This window comes from Cydia fagiglandana, chromosome 19 (genome assembly GCF_963556715.1).
Source record: "Cydia fagiglandana chromosome 19, ilCydFagi1.1, whole genome shotgun sequence".
Classification (NCBI taxonomy): Eukaryota; Metazoa; Arthropoda; class Insecta; order Lepidoptera; family Tortricidae; genus Cydia; species Cydia fagiglandana.
The window spans coordinates 2,870,773-2,886,698 of NC_085950.1; the positions used below are offsets into that span (position 1 = coordinate 2,870,773).

Genomic DNA, 15,926 nt, shown 5'->3' on the forward strand with positions numbered 1-15,926 from the left:
CCGATTGTAATGTATAGAATTAAATGCGGCCTGTCACATCGCTTGCGTACTCTTTGGTAAAATGGCTGCTGGTGGCAGACTCATGTAGCGGCGACATGTCTCAAGTGAAACACTCCGACCCGGCGGCCGCGGACAAGCGTAAGTAAACCGCTAAGGCGTGCACATCCCGATTGTAATGTATAGAATTAAATGCGGCCTGTCACATCGCTTCCGTACTCTTTGCTAAAATGGCTGCTGGTGGCAGACTCATGTAGCGGCGACATGTCTCAAGTGAAACACTCCGACCCGGCGGCCGCGGACAAGCGTACTTAAGTAAACCGCTAAGGCGTGCAATCCCGATGCAGCGGATTTGATAGCCCACGCAGTGCAAGTGTTGTTTTAAACGTCAAACTTCTATGAAATTATGACGTACTTATAAATGACACTTGCACTGCGTGGGCTTTCAAATCCGCTGCAGATTTTTTTTGATCCGACTCTATATTGGTATTTAATGGTAACAGCAAAAAATAGCAGGTATTCATAATGTAAACAAACATGATGGCTGTCATTCACGATCCACATTCCACAGATAAAACACAGATGACACGCCATTTTCGAATGATTCGAAAACTAGTGTTGCTAACCCGCGATTTTTCAAGTTTTCCGCCTTTTGCAAAATTGTAATTAAAATAGACACAAAACTGTACAACATAGTTGACTTTTGCCCTCAGCTTACGACGAGTTAAAAACACAATAATATTTTAAAACAAGTAATTAATTACCGTTTAAATTGCTGTCATACTTATTGTTATTAAGCTGTCAATGTTTTAAAGACTGACCTTCGACATTCTATTGTCATAACACCATTAATTCCATAAAAAATCACTAGTTTTATGTAAGTACCTTTTTCACAAACTGTCAAATTGCCGACAGCTGTATTATACTTCGTTTTCTAACATTAGAAAAACCGGGCAAGTGCGAGTCCGACTCGCGCACGAAGGGTTCCGTACCATAATGCAAAAAAAAAAGCAAAATAAACGGTCACCCATCCAAGTACTGACCACTCCCGACGTTGCTTAACTTTGGTCAAAAATCACGTTTGTTGTATGGGAGCCCCAATTCAATCTTTATTTTATTCTGTTTTTAGTATTTGTTGTTATAGCGGCAACAGAAATACATCATCTGTGAAAATTTCAACTGTCTAGCTATCACGGTTCGTGAGATACAGCCTGGTGACAGACGGACGGACGGACGGACGGACGGACGGACGGACGGACGGACGGACGGACGGAGGAACGGACAGCGAAGTCTTAGTAATAGGGTCCCGTTTTACCCTTTGGGTACGGAACTCTAAAAAGGGTAAATAACTTACGTGTCTTTTTATTGAAAAACACATAGCTTGGAGGGCTACGATGCCACAGACAGACAGACATACATTGGCGTCAAATTTAACTTATAACACCTCTCTTTTTGCGTCGGGTGTTAAAAACTAGTTAAACCATTGCATATTTTTAGTGTTGTCAGAATTTTGAGTAAATATTCATAAAATTACCCCAAAGCACCGTATATCAACTCAGTACCCCTAGTGTGAATATCATTCGATAACGTGACGTGACGTACGCGTTTGCGTTAAGAGCCCTTCAACGTGCACACTAGCGCCACAGCTAAATAATCGTGATTATTTAAATTTGACGAAAGATATTGAAATAATTTTTAAGAAAAAAAAACCGACTTCTATGGGGGCCGGTGAAAGATTATTGTTGATGGTACACTATGTAGAAAAGGAGGTAAAACCACCCACTTTTCTACTAGCATTTCGCTTCTGTAAGGGTCGTAGTTCTAGCCTAACCTAACCCACTTCTCTGATAGCAGTTCAGTTCTGTGAGGATCGCAGTTCAAACCTAACCTAACCCACTTAACGGCCCATGCGGTGCGGTGTACGGGGGTTTAAGCGGGAGGGGCTAGTAAGATTGGCATCATCATACTTATATACTTACACATTTTATGGTAGGTAATCATAGTGGTTTATTTAGTTAAGGTATCCTAGTGGTTTTCCGGGTCAAGGTCCGGGTCCGAGTCCGGGTCTGAGTCCGGGTCCGAGTCCGGGTCCGAGTCCGGGTCCGAGCCCGGGTTCGAGTCCAGGTCCGGGTCCGGGTCCGAACCGGATCCGGGTATGAGTCCGGTTCTGGGTCCGAGTCCGGGACCCAGTCCAAGTCAAAATCGAAATTCGTAATCACCAAATGTGTACTATGCGTTGTTGAAGAGTTCTATTCTGGTCATCATCAGCAGTTCCATTCCATCAAATGCGACAGTTTTTAATGTAAATGCTTGATTTTATGATGAAAATACAAAAAAATCTATGCGTATGCCTTTAATATTTGAGGAGTTCCCTCGATTCCTTATGGATCCCATCATCAGAACTCGAGCTTGACAAAAATGTGGCTTAAAAACTTAACTTGCTTAACAAACATAACGAAGAGGAAAAATCGCCAAACGTGAACTATGCGTCGTTGAAGAGTTCTGTTCTGATCATCATCAGCAGTTCCACTTCATCAAATGCGACAGTTTTTAATGAAAATGCTTAATTTTCTGATGTAAATACAAAAATCTCTATACGCATGCCTTTAATATTTGAGGAGTTCCCTCGATTCCTTATGGATCCCATCATCAGAACTCGAGCTTGACAAAAATGTGCATTAAAAACTTAACTTGCTTAACAAACATAACGAAGAGGAAAAATCTCGAAACGTGAACTATGCGTCGTTGAAGAGTTCTGTTCTGATCATCATCAGCAGTTCCACTTCATCAAATGCGACAGTTTTTAATGAAAATGCTTAATTTTCTGATGTAAATACAAAAATCTCTATACGCATGCCTTTAAGATTTGAGGAGTTCTCTCGATTCCTCATGGATCCCATCATCAGAACTCGAGCTTGACAAAAATGTGCATTAAAAACTGAACTTGCTTAACTAACATAACGAAGAGGACAAATCGCCAACCGTGAACTATGCGTCGTTGAGGAGTTCCGTTCTGATCATCATCAGCAGTTCCACTTCATCAAATGTCACTCTTTTGGATGTATATGCTTGATTTGATGATAAAAACCCAAAAATCACTATATGTATGCCTTTAAGATTTGAGGAGTTCCCTCGATTCCTCATGGAACCCATCATCAGAACTGGGTTTTGACAGAAACGGGACCAATCTGTATGCATATACATTCAATCAAAAAAATAATTTTCAAAATCGGTCCAGTAATGACGGAGATATGGAGTAACAAACATAAAAAATAAAAAAAATAAAAAAAATAAAAAAAATAAAAATAAAAAAAAACATACAACCGAATTGATAACCTCCTCCTTTGGGACTTGGAAGTCGGTTAAAAAGGGGGCCGCTACGGACTGTATTGTGTATTTAAGTACCTTTTGAATACATCAGACTAGTTTTTATGTTGCTGGATTCGTCAATCTATGCGTCCAAAGTTAAAACGGCCGTTTTTGTTTTGAGTTCCTAGATCGACGAAACCAGCAACATAATAGTACATTTCGATGCTAGTGCGGAAGGTATGTCATTACTTCACGAGTACCGAGATATCTTGCCACGAGCCGCAGGCGAGTGGCAAGACTCGGGACGAGTGAAGAATGACATTTCCGCACGTGTATCGAACGACGTTTTTTAATACAGTTGCGAAAAAATAAGAAAAACATTGTTAATCGTAAAGTGGTAACAGTGACAGCTCGGTTAGACGTCGTCTTTAAGTATATTATATCTATGGGCGTTTGGCAGCTATTCCGTTCCATTCAGTCAACTTATTAAGAACGAAATTTTCAATATTGAATATTAAAAAATAAACGTGTTATAATGATGAAGAGGTAAGTAATTAAATATGAAATATGTAATATTTTTCGTATTCTTACATTAACGGTAGGTTTTTATGCTGATTACGACGTTTAAAGAAAACTAATATTAACACTCATCAATAAGTAGTCGTGAATTGGAACAAGTATAAATTTAAAAAAATTGGAAAAGTAAAAAGCACTAGTTCGAGATAACCAACTTTCCGCACGCTAAACAGCTACGTAAAGTAGCACTTTTTGAGCAACTGTATTAAAAAAACTAGTTTGATGTATTCAAAAGGTACTTAAATACACAATAGAGTACGTAGCGGCCCCCTTTTTTCAATATATTTCGTTAAATTTAAATAATCACGATTATTTAGATGTGGCGCTAGTGTGCACGTTGAAGGGCTCTTAAGTGTCTATTTGTATGGGATTTTGGGTTTCCAAAACGTTCCGCTTGGCGCGCTGTTCAAAATCCCATACAAAAATAGACATAACGCAAACGAGAACGCTCGTCACGCTACCGAATTAACTAAACTTACGCTAGGGGTTCTGTATTTAAATAACCATTTCGTTTATTACAACTTAGCGTTTATATATGACCTAGTTTCAGTTGACGTGAATGTAAAATCGAATTCCTAGGTCTTCTGGCCAATCGCCAACACTACTGTTCACATTTTAGTGCTAAACAATTTCCTGTCATTATTCTATAAACCTACTTTGTTTTGCTTTACAATGAAGTGAAGTCGATTTCTCGAATACTTATGGTATGTAAGTTCACCTAAAAGCTTGCCAAACATTGTAACAATGGGCCCAAAGCTGTACAATAAGCTACCATCGGACTTCAAAAGTACTAGTCCAAAGAAATTTAAAAGTTTATTGCGAAAATTTCTTTTGGAAAAATGTTATTATAATGTTCAAGACTTTTTGTGTGATAGCAGTATGTAATGAGATAGTGACCTTTAAATTATTTCCTAATTATTCCTAATTTTAATTGACTTTTAAACTGAGAACATTGTAAGTTTTTATTACTAGTTGTAGGTTGGTATATTATGTTAAGGTCAGTTGGCATTTATAATTTTAAACTTATTTTTCCCAGTTTGTAACTTATATTTTAACTGTAAATAATTGTATTACTTAGTTATATTTTAAATATCGTAAGCCGTAAGGTACATCATAGCTGCTGCATTGAAAAAACACCCTATCACCTGTACTAATGTATTTACACCTATGATGACGAAATAAATTATTGATTGATTATTGATTGATTGATTGATTATGACAGGTGCCTTAAGCCGTAATAAACTTCATCATTATTTGTATAGTCAACATAAGTGGTAGCAATAAAATAACGCTCCAAAAGCACAGAATAAATAATAGTACTAGGTACAGAAGACTTACTCTCTAACAAAACGCGTCTGTTACGATCAGCACAGATATGGCCGCTAGGTGGCGACAGCGCCACGCGCGGCGTCTAGCCACCAAAGTTGGTGTGGAACGGATGTACTTTTAGCTACCTGTTGCAAAGCTACGAAATCGCGGAGTGAGCCACGCCTGACAAAAGTAATAAATGTATCTGGCATCCTTAAAATCGCAAAACAAATCAAATCTTGGCGTCACATGGGCGTCGGGTGAAAAATTAATTATTTTACATTATACAATTTAGTTCTTGAAGTAACGAAACGGCCAAGCCACATATTTTGACTAAGGTGTAGAGTTTGTGAAGTTAGAAGCTTGGCTCTACAAGATATCTGATACCTTTTTGACATTGCGAGCCTCATGGTTTCGTCTTGGCAACATTTTACATGAAAATGTGTTTGGTGGTGTGTTTGGCTAGAACCAATAGAAATTTACTGAGCAAGGATAGGTAAGTATGGGAATTGATTCAATTAGTTCTTAAACATTCTCGCACATCTCTGGTGGAAACGCAGCCTAAGGGTCCGTATCACTAAAATTACAGGCTTGCTACAAATTGGCTATTTCGGTCAGGTTTGTTGTTAATGTAAACATTCCAAAAAGCTGACCTAAATACAATTATCAATTTGAATACATCTACATAACAATGGCGTTAACCGATCAAGTCGACCGTCACAATACTTACATAATTACCATACATTTAAAACAAGTATTTAATCCGTATTTACATATGAGGACTACATTTTTTAGACATTCCTCTAAACTAAATCTTATACCTTAAACAGCAATTCTTGTGTATGTATTTATATATTTCGGAGATCTCGGAAACGGCTCTAACGATTTCGATGTAATTTGCTATATGAGGGTTTTTGGGGGTGAAAAATCCATCTAGCTACGTCGTATCTCTCGGAAAACGCGCATTTTTGACTTTTTATATGTTTTTCCGAGCAAATCTCGATCTCCCAGATACTACTTATTATCAAATGGTTGCGTTACGTTGGACGCCTTTGTTTCCTGAAAATATTTGCTGGCCTATCATTCTGACCCCCACCGATGAACCGCTGCCAGCTCTATTAAGTCATAAGGCTGCCTTTCCTTTTAGGTGGAGATAAGAGGTGACGTGAATTAACCAATACCATTGGTTGTAAGCGGAGCGGAGAAGACCAATGTTATTATTGGTTGGTGGCAGCCACGTTTCCTTTTATCTCCGTCTCAGTGGGAAGGCAGCCTTAAGTGCCTTCAAAACCTCAAACCACAAATGTGTAGGTATAGTGCGTAGTAGTAATTTTACGACAATAGAGATCTTATTGTAACATACGTAGTCATGTCACGCGTTCGTCATCAAATCGCCCTTGAATACTAAGTGACTGATTTAATACTCTGACATGATATTAGGGACTTTTGTATGGTTATTTGTATGTAAAACTATTAAATAATATCACGTAATACGAACGACCGGTTGGAAGCGACCCGCATCCAGCGTCTTCCGGCGGCCAACCAACCGGTACGAATGGAGGTCCAAGGGGGAGGCCTATGTTCAGCAGTGGACGTCTTATGGCTGAGATGACGATGATGATGATGAATACGAACGACATTGTATTACGGTAACTGCATAATAAGAAACAGAACCGGTCAAGCGTTAGATGGCCTTCAGCAAGTAAATACCTAGTTATAAATAGCAGTTGGATGATATGGAAATTATGAAATCCTTGAATAGTTAACAACTATTCATTGCATTTAGCATTGAAAAGGACTATAACCACAGAATGAATAATAGTACTAAGTACAGAAGACTCACTCTCTAACAAAACGCGTTACGATCAGCACAGATATGGCCGTGTGACTTGAACTCACGGCCTCTGGATGGATACTCCAGCGCTCTGCCATCTGACCCACCAAGACATAGACATAGCCAGCCAATCTTTCCACCATATTATACGAGTATGTCAAAGGGTCCCCCTTAGCCGTGAGTTCAAGTCTCACGCAAGACAGTAATTTTTCCACTTTTAAATTTATTCTAAGCTTAATAGCATCGTTCGCAGACGTTTCTGCTTGTTAAAAATTAATATTTGGTGTGGTTTTTGTTTTGGCTACCCCCTCAACCCCACACAACCTCACGTGTATTTTTATGAATTTTTTTCATTCGGCCTAATTTTAAGATAAATAGTATTGTATATAGAAAATCTTGTTTAATTTTCTATTTATATTAAATAGACTCGCTATTTTGCAGTGCAGAGAGAAGATTTCTGTTTAACGAGACCGAGAAAAAGTATCTACTCATTTGGTAGGTTTTTTTCTCAGTTTCGTTCACAGTAGAAAAATACACGTGAGGTCTCCTTCCCCCTCCCCCAACGTGATCTATCGTGATTTTTTCGTGATCCCCCTTCCCCTATCGAACCTCACGTGATTTGTGCACAAGCCCTTATTACATGTTGGTGATGTTGGGAACCAAGGATAACCTCATACATTTCATTCCAGCAGACCGCAGACGCGGCGCGGCGGGCCGAGCGGCGGCGCTGCGGCGCGCGCCGTCCGACTCAGACTGCTCCGGCGAGACCGCCTCGCTGTCCGCCGACAGCGGCGAGCGCCGCCCGCCGCCGCCGCCGCCGAGAGGGAAGACTAGGAAGTGAGTTGTATGAATATTTCAGCTGTGCTATATAGACACGGCGCGGCGGGCCGAGCGGCAAGACTAGGATGTGAGTTGTATGAATTTATCTGTCAGATATGCTGCCCTCCTAAACCAAATAGCGCTTTCTCAAAAACAAATGATTTTGAAAATGGAATTCTCAGTAATAGAAAGTAAACGCCTCGCTCCGCCACCGAGTCATCTAAATAGATATTTCAGCTGTGTTAAATGGGTTTGTGAGCTGACTTTAGTATGTTAAGAGGTTTAGATGCAAGGGTAGGGTAACATTGAGCTTTGACACCGACTGCTCCGGCGAGACCGCCTCGCTCCGCCACCGAGTCATCTAAATAGATATTTCAGCTGTGTTAGATGGGTTTGTGAGCTGACTTTAGTATGTTAAGAGGTTTAGATGTAAGGGTAGGGTAACATTGAGCTTTGACACCGTCTGCTCCGGCGAGACCGCCTCGCTGTCCGCTGACAGCGGCGAGCGACGCCCGCCGCCGCCGCCGCCGCCGAGAAGGAACACTAGGCAGTGAGTCATCTAAATGTAGTATAGTGCGTAGCTTTCAAACAGAGCCCGATGGCTAATCCTATTGTCTGTTGTTAAGTAAAACCACTCGTGCCACGTGCCAAAACCACCTGCATAAAAAATCGTTCGTTCACTTTACCTGGGTATTGAATTACAGCTCCTAGGGAAATTGCACTAAGATTCAAAATGAACTAATTTTGTTACCATGTGTGTGGTCCGTTCAACTCGCCGGCAACCCAGTACATCGGTTACTGAGTGCCGGTGAGTCGAACGCTACATAACCAGTCTAAAATGTATCTTCGGGATGCCTAACAAAGGCGCGTTATCGGAGAGCGCACCTACACTGGTTTTTTGAGAGTTGGACTAGCCCGCGGTCAGGTGCCAAATAGAATAATGAAGACCCTTTTTTGCAGGTAAGTAGCACGTGCGGTTTTACTTAACAATAGACAATAGGATTAGCCATCGGGCTCTGTTTGAAAGCTACGCACTATACACGGTTCTAGAAGAGTTAGAGAGCTGAAATTTTGTGTGTGAAGAAATTTAGATGTATAATGAAACATAATGGCTGTAACCCCAAATCGACAGGTTAAAAGATAAAAAGAGGTAAATATTGCCGTTCTCACAAGTCAGCAGTATGTAAACGGCTTATAACTCGTAACGTGAATGAATGTTTCGTTCTAGCCGGCGGCGCGGCAGCGAATGGGAGGTGCTTGAGGGTCTCAAAGACGGGCAGCGCTTCGAGCGGCGGCCGGAGGTATTCAACGGGTTCCTGCATAAAAAGAGGAAGTGGCCTTTGAAGGGATGGCACAAGGTATTTGGCGACTATCACTACACCTTATAAAACAAAGTCCCCCGCCGCATCTGTCTGTATAAACTCAAAAACTGCTTAACGGATTTTCATGCGGTTTCTACTTATCAATAGAGTGACTTTTGAGGAATATTTAGGTGTATAATTTGTTAAGGTTTAAGAGTGCTAGTTTCTTTATATATACCAGACCTGCTAGCGCGCGTTCTCGCGCGCGACTCCATACATCTAGCGTGAGTTCAAGTATGGACTCGCGCGCGAGATCCCAACTCAGGTTAGACCGCCAGGTTCACGCAGAGATTTAGGTTCAAGCTGTGGTATACGTAAGCTACAAGAGCTTTAACCGCCGCCTGACGCAAAGACATCAACTGACACTTTTTATGCGCACGGCGTTTTCTCTTTTTATACATCTGACCGATAGTAAGTTTTTGGCAATAAATTCATTTTTGGTACAAGGGGTCATCCATTAATTACGTCACACGAATTTCTAGGTTTTTTGACCCCTCCCCCCCTCCTTGTCACACTTGGTCACATTTGGCATACCCCTCCCCCCTAGTGTGACGTCACATTTTTTCTACGAAATCGCCAAATCGAATTAAGTAAGTACCTAAGTATTATTAATATTTTATCAAAATATTTTTGACTATAAATATTATTAATTTTATAACCCAAAACTGCTTAGGAAAGAAAATTAAACGAATAAAAACGATTCTAGTTTTAAAAACTTGTTATTTAAATGTATACAGCGAATAAAATAATTAAAAAAAAATTCGGTTACTGATGAAGTTAAAGTGACGTCACAAAGTTTGTGTCTCCCCCCTCCCCCATGTCACAATATGTCACATTTTCTTGACCCCCTCCCTCCCCCTAAACGTGTGATGTAATTAATGGATGACCCCCAAGCTTTTATCGCTGACTGTACTTTTCTTTCCACAGGCAACTAATGCTCATCGAGACAATTCTAAAAACCCCAAACACAATTAGGTTTCGTTGTTTTATCACATAGTTCCTATGGCCACCTCCGGTCTCCATCATCAGATCAGCTCGATGACACCATAATATTGCATTGTCACCCGACTTACGTATGTATGCAAAATTTCAGCTCAATCGGAAACCGGGAATTGGATCAAATTTAACTTGCAAGATTTGATTACACACAGACAGACAACGCGGTCAGGTGAAACTAAATAAAAGCTTGTAATAATACCTATAACTTGATATGTCTCGTAGTCACTGGCATTGGCAATATCATCTTCTTTTGATCTCTAATTTTATAACAATTTGTTACTAAGCACTTTCATCATCATCATCATCTCAGCCATAAGACGTCCACTGCTGAACATAGGCCTTCCCCTTATGGGGGGTGAATGCCATAATCGGCAGGGAGCATTCCATGAAATTGTCTACCGTTGTCCCGTACAAACGCGAAGTTTCTGAAGATTTAAAGGTATAAGAGTTTCCTTTTCTATGACAAATGGTCAAAAATATGCACAGAAATATAATCGCCTGCTTTAAATGCCGAGAAAAAAGTCGCAACACAGGAAATAAAATGCGTTTGTACGGGACAGCCCGTGGAATGCTCCGCAGGCGGGTTGGCGATCGTAGTCGAGTACACCGAATTTGAGGGACGCTGCTGCCCGTCCACCGGTGGTCTTGGACGTAGTTTAAGGACATACCCGGGTCCGCGGTCCGCTAAGCGCTTTACTTACTTACTCCTCTGGCGCAGCGACCCAAAGTGTGTCTTGGCCTCCAACACGACTGCTAAGCACTTTACCTAACTTAAATTGTTTAGATTTTCTTGATTTACAAAAATATACTTAGATAACTTTGTAAAATGTTACCTTGTCTGATATATCTTTGACTGGTATTGTATTTTCATTTGTGCAATAAAGAATAAATAAAATTAATAAATAAATATCTTCTCTTTCCAGCGTTTCTTCGTAGTAGACGGCGGCATACTGGTGTACGCGCGCTCACCCACCGACGTGGCGCGCGGCCGTCTGCACGGCTCTCTGGACGTCGGTCTGTCTGTCATCTCGGCTAAACCTCGGCGGCGAAGAATTGACATCGACGCCGATGAATTCATATACCATCTCAGGGCTAAGACACCTGATGTCTTCAGGACATGGCTGAATGTTTTAAAGGCGCATCGGTGAGTATTTATCATGGACATCTAGCCTCGTTACACTAAACGACCTCTCTCCTTGCTCGCTCTTTAACTCGCATTTGGACTTCAATGTATACACCTTGGTTTAGTAAGTCTTAAGTGTAAGTGTTCTCTGGATGTCGGTCTGTCTGTCATCTCGGCTAAACCACGGAGGCGAAGAATTGACATTGACGCCGATGAATTCATATACCATTTGAGGGCTAAGAAGCCGGATGTGTTTAGGACATGGCTGAATGTTTTAAAGGCGCATCGGTAAGTGTTTTCCTCAAAAAATGTGGGATAGCCTCGTGTTACTAAACGACCTCGCTTGCTCGCTCGTTAACTCTGACTCGGCCGGCAATTCTCTAGTTATTCTTACACCCCTTCTACGGTACGATATCAAAACTCGGCTACAATTTATTATAAATAGCTGATAGAGTAGAGAGTAGAGCATGATTATTTTCACAGAAACGTACGAACGTACCTTGCTATTTCAATCAGTCTCGGTACAAAAAGTACTGAGATTGACAGAAGTAGCATGGCAAATACGAACGTTTGCGAGAGAATACGATTTACCCTTTGGGTACGGAACCCTAAAAAGGCTAAGATGCGTCTTAGTAATAGTCTTAGTAATAGGGATTACTAAGACTCCGCTGTCCGTCCGTCCGTCCGTCTGTCACCAGGCTGTATCTCACGAACCGTGATAGCTAGACAGTTGAAATTTTCACAGACGATGTATTTCTGTTGCCGCTATAACAACAAATACTAAAAAGTACGGAGCCCCCGGTGGGCGAGTCCGACTCGCACTTGTCCGGTTTTTTCAATGGCGTCAATGCTGCCCTGCTAAGCCAAAGAGCGCTATCTCAAACTTAGAACTTTAGTTTCTATTACTGAGAATTCCATTTTCAAAATCGTTTGTTTTTGAGATAGCGCTAACAGCAGCGGCGGAATAGACATCATTTTTGGCATTTTATCATTCTCAATCTAGATTAACTAAAGGTATAGTCGCGAACGGTCTAGAACGCAAAATTACCACTTTTTTACATCACACAGGTAGGTTAGGTTCGTTTGTTATCTTCAAATGGCCGAAGGCCAAACCGCACAGAATAGGAGCCCCGCGGCAGCGGGGCTCCGTCGACATCGCTAATGTAAAGATAAAACGACGGAAAATGATGTAGGCATTTTGCGTTCTGGACCGTTCGCGGTGTAGACTAAGAGCGATATAGGCAAAATGTTACACTAGTCATTTTGCGTCCTAGGGCCCATTTCTCGAACGATAATAGTCTAATATTATTAGTGTGTTGTCATGGCAACCTGTGCGATTTGACAGTTCGTGGACTAATAATATTAGTCTAATATCGTTCGAGAAATGGGCCCCTAGACCGTCCGCGAATAACCCTAACTAAAGTCCTAATTATAATCACAGAACAGGAAAACTTATGGTATGTTTCAAATACAAAATAATGTCTGTTCTGCAGGTTATACCGGCAGCACCTCCTGACGTTCGGCGCCCGCGAGTCGGTGCCCAAGATCCACGCGCCGCTCGACGACCTGCCGCCCACCGACACCTCGTCTCGTGAGTACTTTATATTGTGCCGTGTGTGAGGTGCTTTAGCGAAACGTACTGTTAACAAACATGGTAATCTTCAAATATTCTTATTAAATTATGTCATCGACTTTAAAGATATTAAACTAAATTTAAGTCATATCGCTTTTCGGTGAAGTAAAACATCGTGAGGAAACCGGACTAATCCCAATAAGGCCTTTACCCTCTGGGTTGGAAGGTCAGATGACTCAGATGGTAGTCGCTTAAGTAAAAACTAGTGCCTACCTACGCCAATTCTCAGGATTAATTGTCAAGCGGACCCCAGGCTCCCGTGAGCCGTGGCAAATGTTATACTCAGAAATATTGAAGTCGTGTTTTTAACAGTGACGTTTCATGAAAATAGAATAAATTGAGTGATTTTAGTATTTCGAGCTTGTTTTGAAATAAGGTTAAGGATTTTAATGGTTTAAGCATGCTTTTAAGATTGAATTTCAATTGTGTTGTCCGAACATTTTGATTTTTAAGAACGTTAGTTATTGTTTTCCATAATTTAGGTTTATTTCGAGGATTTATATCCATAGAAATAATAATATGTATTTAGAACATATCTTTATCAATCAACTTGTTTGGCTTGGCTGCTCTACACGATGGGCCAACGCTGGCCACTCCAAGGGACGCGGCCATGCGGTAGAATGAGATAGCAATATCCCTTGCTCCCTATAACGCTTAAATGCGTCCCTTGGAGTGGCCGGCGTTGGCCCATCGTGTAGAGGACCCATTTGATGTACTTCTGGCCCGTAAGCCAGGAGATCATGATTTTACTGCGTTATTAACGAGAACTACTAGGAATAAAATGTGACGTTATCTATGAAAAGGGACCTTGTTGTCGATGGCGCTTACGCCATTATTAACGATGCTCCGATCTACATACAATGCCGCTCGACTCTGTGCGACGTAAGTGCCATCGTCAATAAGGTCCCTTTTCATAAATATAGTTTTTATTTCCTTAGGCACATCCCAGTCCTGTTCAGAATCCTGCTCAAGCCTGACTTTATCCCAAACCAATCCCAAGATCCTATCTATATCTTCGTTCTATGAAAAAAAGACACAGTGGAGAACAGACAGCCTCATACCTTACCAAAGTTCAGGTTTTTTAAAATCGACAAGTTCGGATATAGATCCAAATATAAGCGGCAGCCTCTGTAAAAAGGGAGAGAATATAACAGTACCTAAAGCTTTGAGTATACATGAACAACAAATGCATAGTACGGATCTAGATTTGAATACTCTTAATAGTTACAATACAGAAGATTCTAGAAGTGAATTGAAAATCAAATCTAATTTAGAAACCTTAAGTAATGATAGCTCGAAGAAAAAAGTAAATTCTAAATCAAGAGATGATAAACTACAATTAAATATAGACTGTAGAACTACACATAATGCTAATAGAAATTCACCCGTATGGTTTGATAATAAAGATCAAACTGCACTATTCTGTTTTCCACGTAAACGTCATAACAAAGCTAGACATGAGGAGGAGTGGAATATGCAGAAAAGTAGAAAGTGTACTAATCTAGTCAAATATAGGAATGCCGGGGAAGAACCACCTTTAACTAAACCGTTGTTACGACAAATGTTACTATGGAAATATAAACGTAATTTAGGAACTCGCAATGTACAAGATAAAAGTGTTATTTGTGATTCGGCTAATGATGATAATAATATAACTGATAAATCCACGCAAGATGACGTTACTGCATCGGAGTTTGACCGTATTTGTGAAAAACTAATATTTAATCTATTCGATGATAACAATACCAATACAAACGGGAAGAAAAGATCAAGCGTTTATGTCAACCTCGTGGTAAAAGAACTTTATGATCTCAAATTGAATGAAAGCGAGAAACATCCCATGAAAATGTTATTCAAATCTCTTTTACAATATTTCTTGAAAAACACTGAAGGTAAACTTAAAGGTAGTATTAAACGAGATATAGCTACCGGTAAACCATCAATGGCGTATTTCACTAGAGATAAAGAAATTTCTAACATTCATAATAATCTCAAAGAAACTGGATCTTGTAAATGTGCAAAAAACTCACAAGAAGTGGAAAATTTTATTAATAGTACCATATACGCTTGTGCAAATGACCATACTATGCACGGTAGGTTGTTCAAAGGTAGAAGCAAAGAGACTGACATTGCTATAACAAAAGCGCTGATTGATAACCTTGATGCATCTACTAAAATTGACGATATTCATGAAAACCAAACGGATACTTCAGAACTGCCACTGTTACAACAATATTTCAAACGTATCTTGAGTGAAACAGCGATACCAAAGCCTGTAGCAATAGATTTTCTAAACGCATATCTAGATGTACTCAATCATCCGAGCAGAAGTGACACAAGTACTGAATCTGAGATTTCGAAAGCTTCAAACATTGAATGTGAGCCAATATGCAATATACAAACCGAATGTGTGCAAAATAAAATTTCTAAATGTGTTTCCACTTGCCAAAATGCATTTGTTGGTGATACTATACATATTGCTGCAGGTGAAGAACCTATGAACTTTAAGGATGTACTTGATAACATGTTGGGTTTTTTTTGCAATAAACTTGACGAGAAACGTGAAGATAACAATACTAACAATACAAGAACAGATAGAAATGAACTGAAGAGTCAAGACCTCAACACCAAGCCCATTAGTTCTGGAAACTTGAATTCTAATGAAATAGAAATAGACTTTTCAAATTATGACATTGACAATATTTATCTGACCAACAACGCATTAGGATCCAAACGTGTAACAATAAATTTAAAAGAAAAGACACCGGCTTCCGACGAGTCGAAGCTTATGAAATCGAGTTCAAGAGTTTGTAACGAGAATTTAGCCGGAACATCTGACAAAATAAAATCTGTATCAAATAATAGAAGCCGCGGATACTTTAAGTCTAACAATATTTTAAAGGATGAATATTCTAAACATTCTCAAGTAACTAATAACGAAGATGTACACACATGTCCCACATCGAG

The 15,926-nt window shown here is 40.1% G+C and overlaps 1 protein-coding gene across 1 annotated transcript in view; it reads left to right on the top strand.

Moving 5' to 3' along the window:
• The window catches only part of LOC134673898 (oxysterol-binding protein-related protein 3-like), a 73,095-nt gene that overhangs the window by 8,892 nt on the left and 48,277 nt on the right, over window positions 1-15,926 (top strand). The window contains exons 3-6 of the mRNA XM_063531952.1: window positions 7,714-7,861; window positions 9,072-9,201; window positions 11,127-11,347; window positions 12,820-12,917. Of these exons, the coding sequence (XP_063388022.1) occupies window positions 7,714-7,861; window positions 9,072-9,201; window positions 11,127-11,347; window positions 12,820-12,917 (597 nt within the window). The remainder of the gene's footprint in view (window positions 1-7,713; window positions 7,862-9,071; window positions 9,202-11,126; window positions 11,348-12,819; window positions 12,918-15,926) is intronic.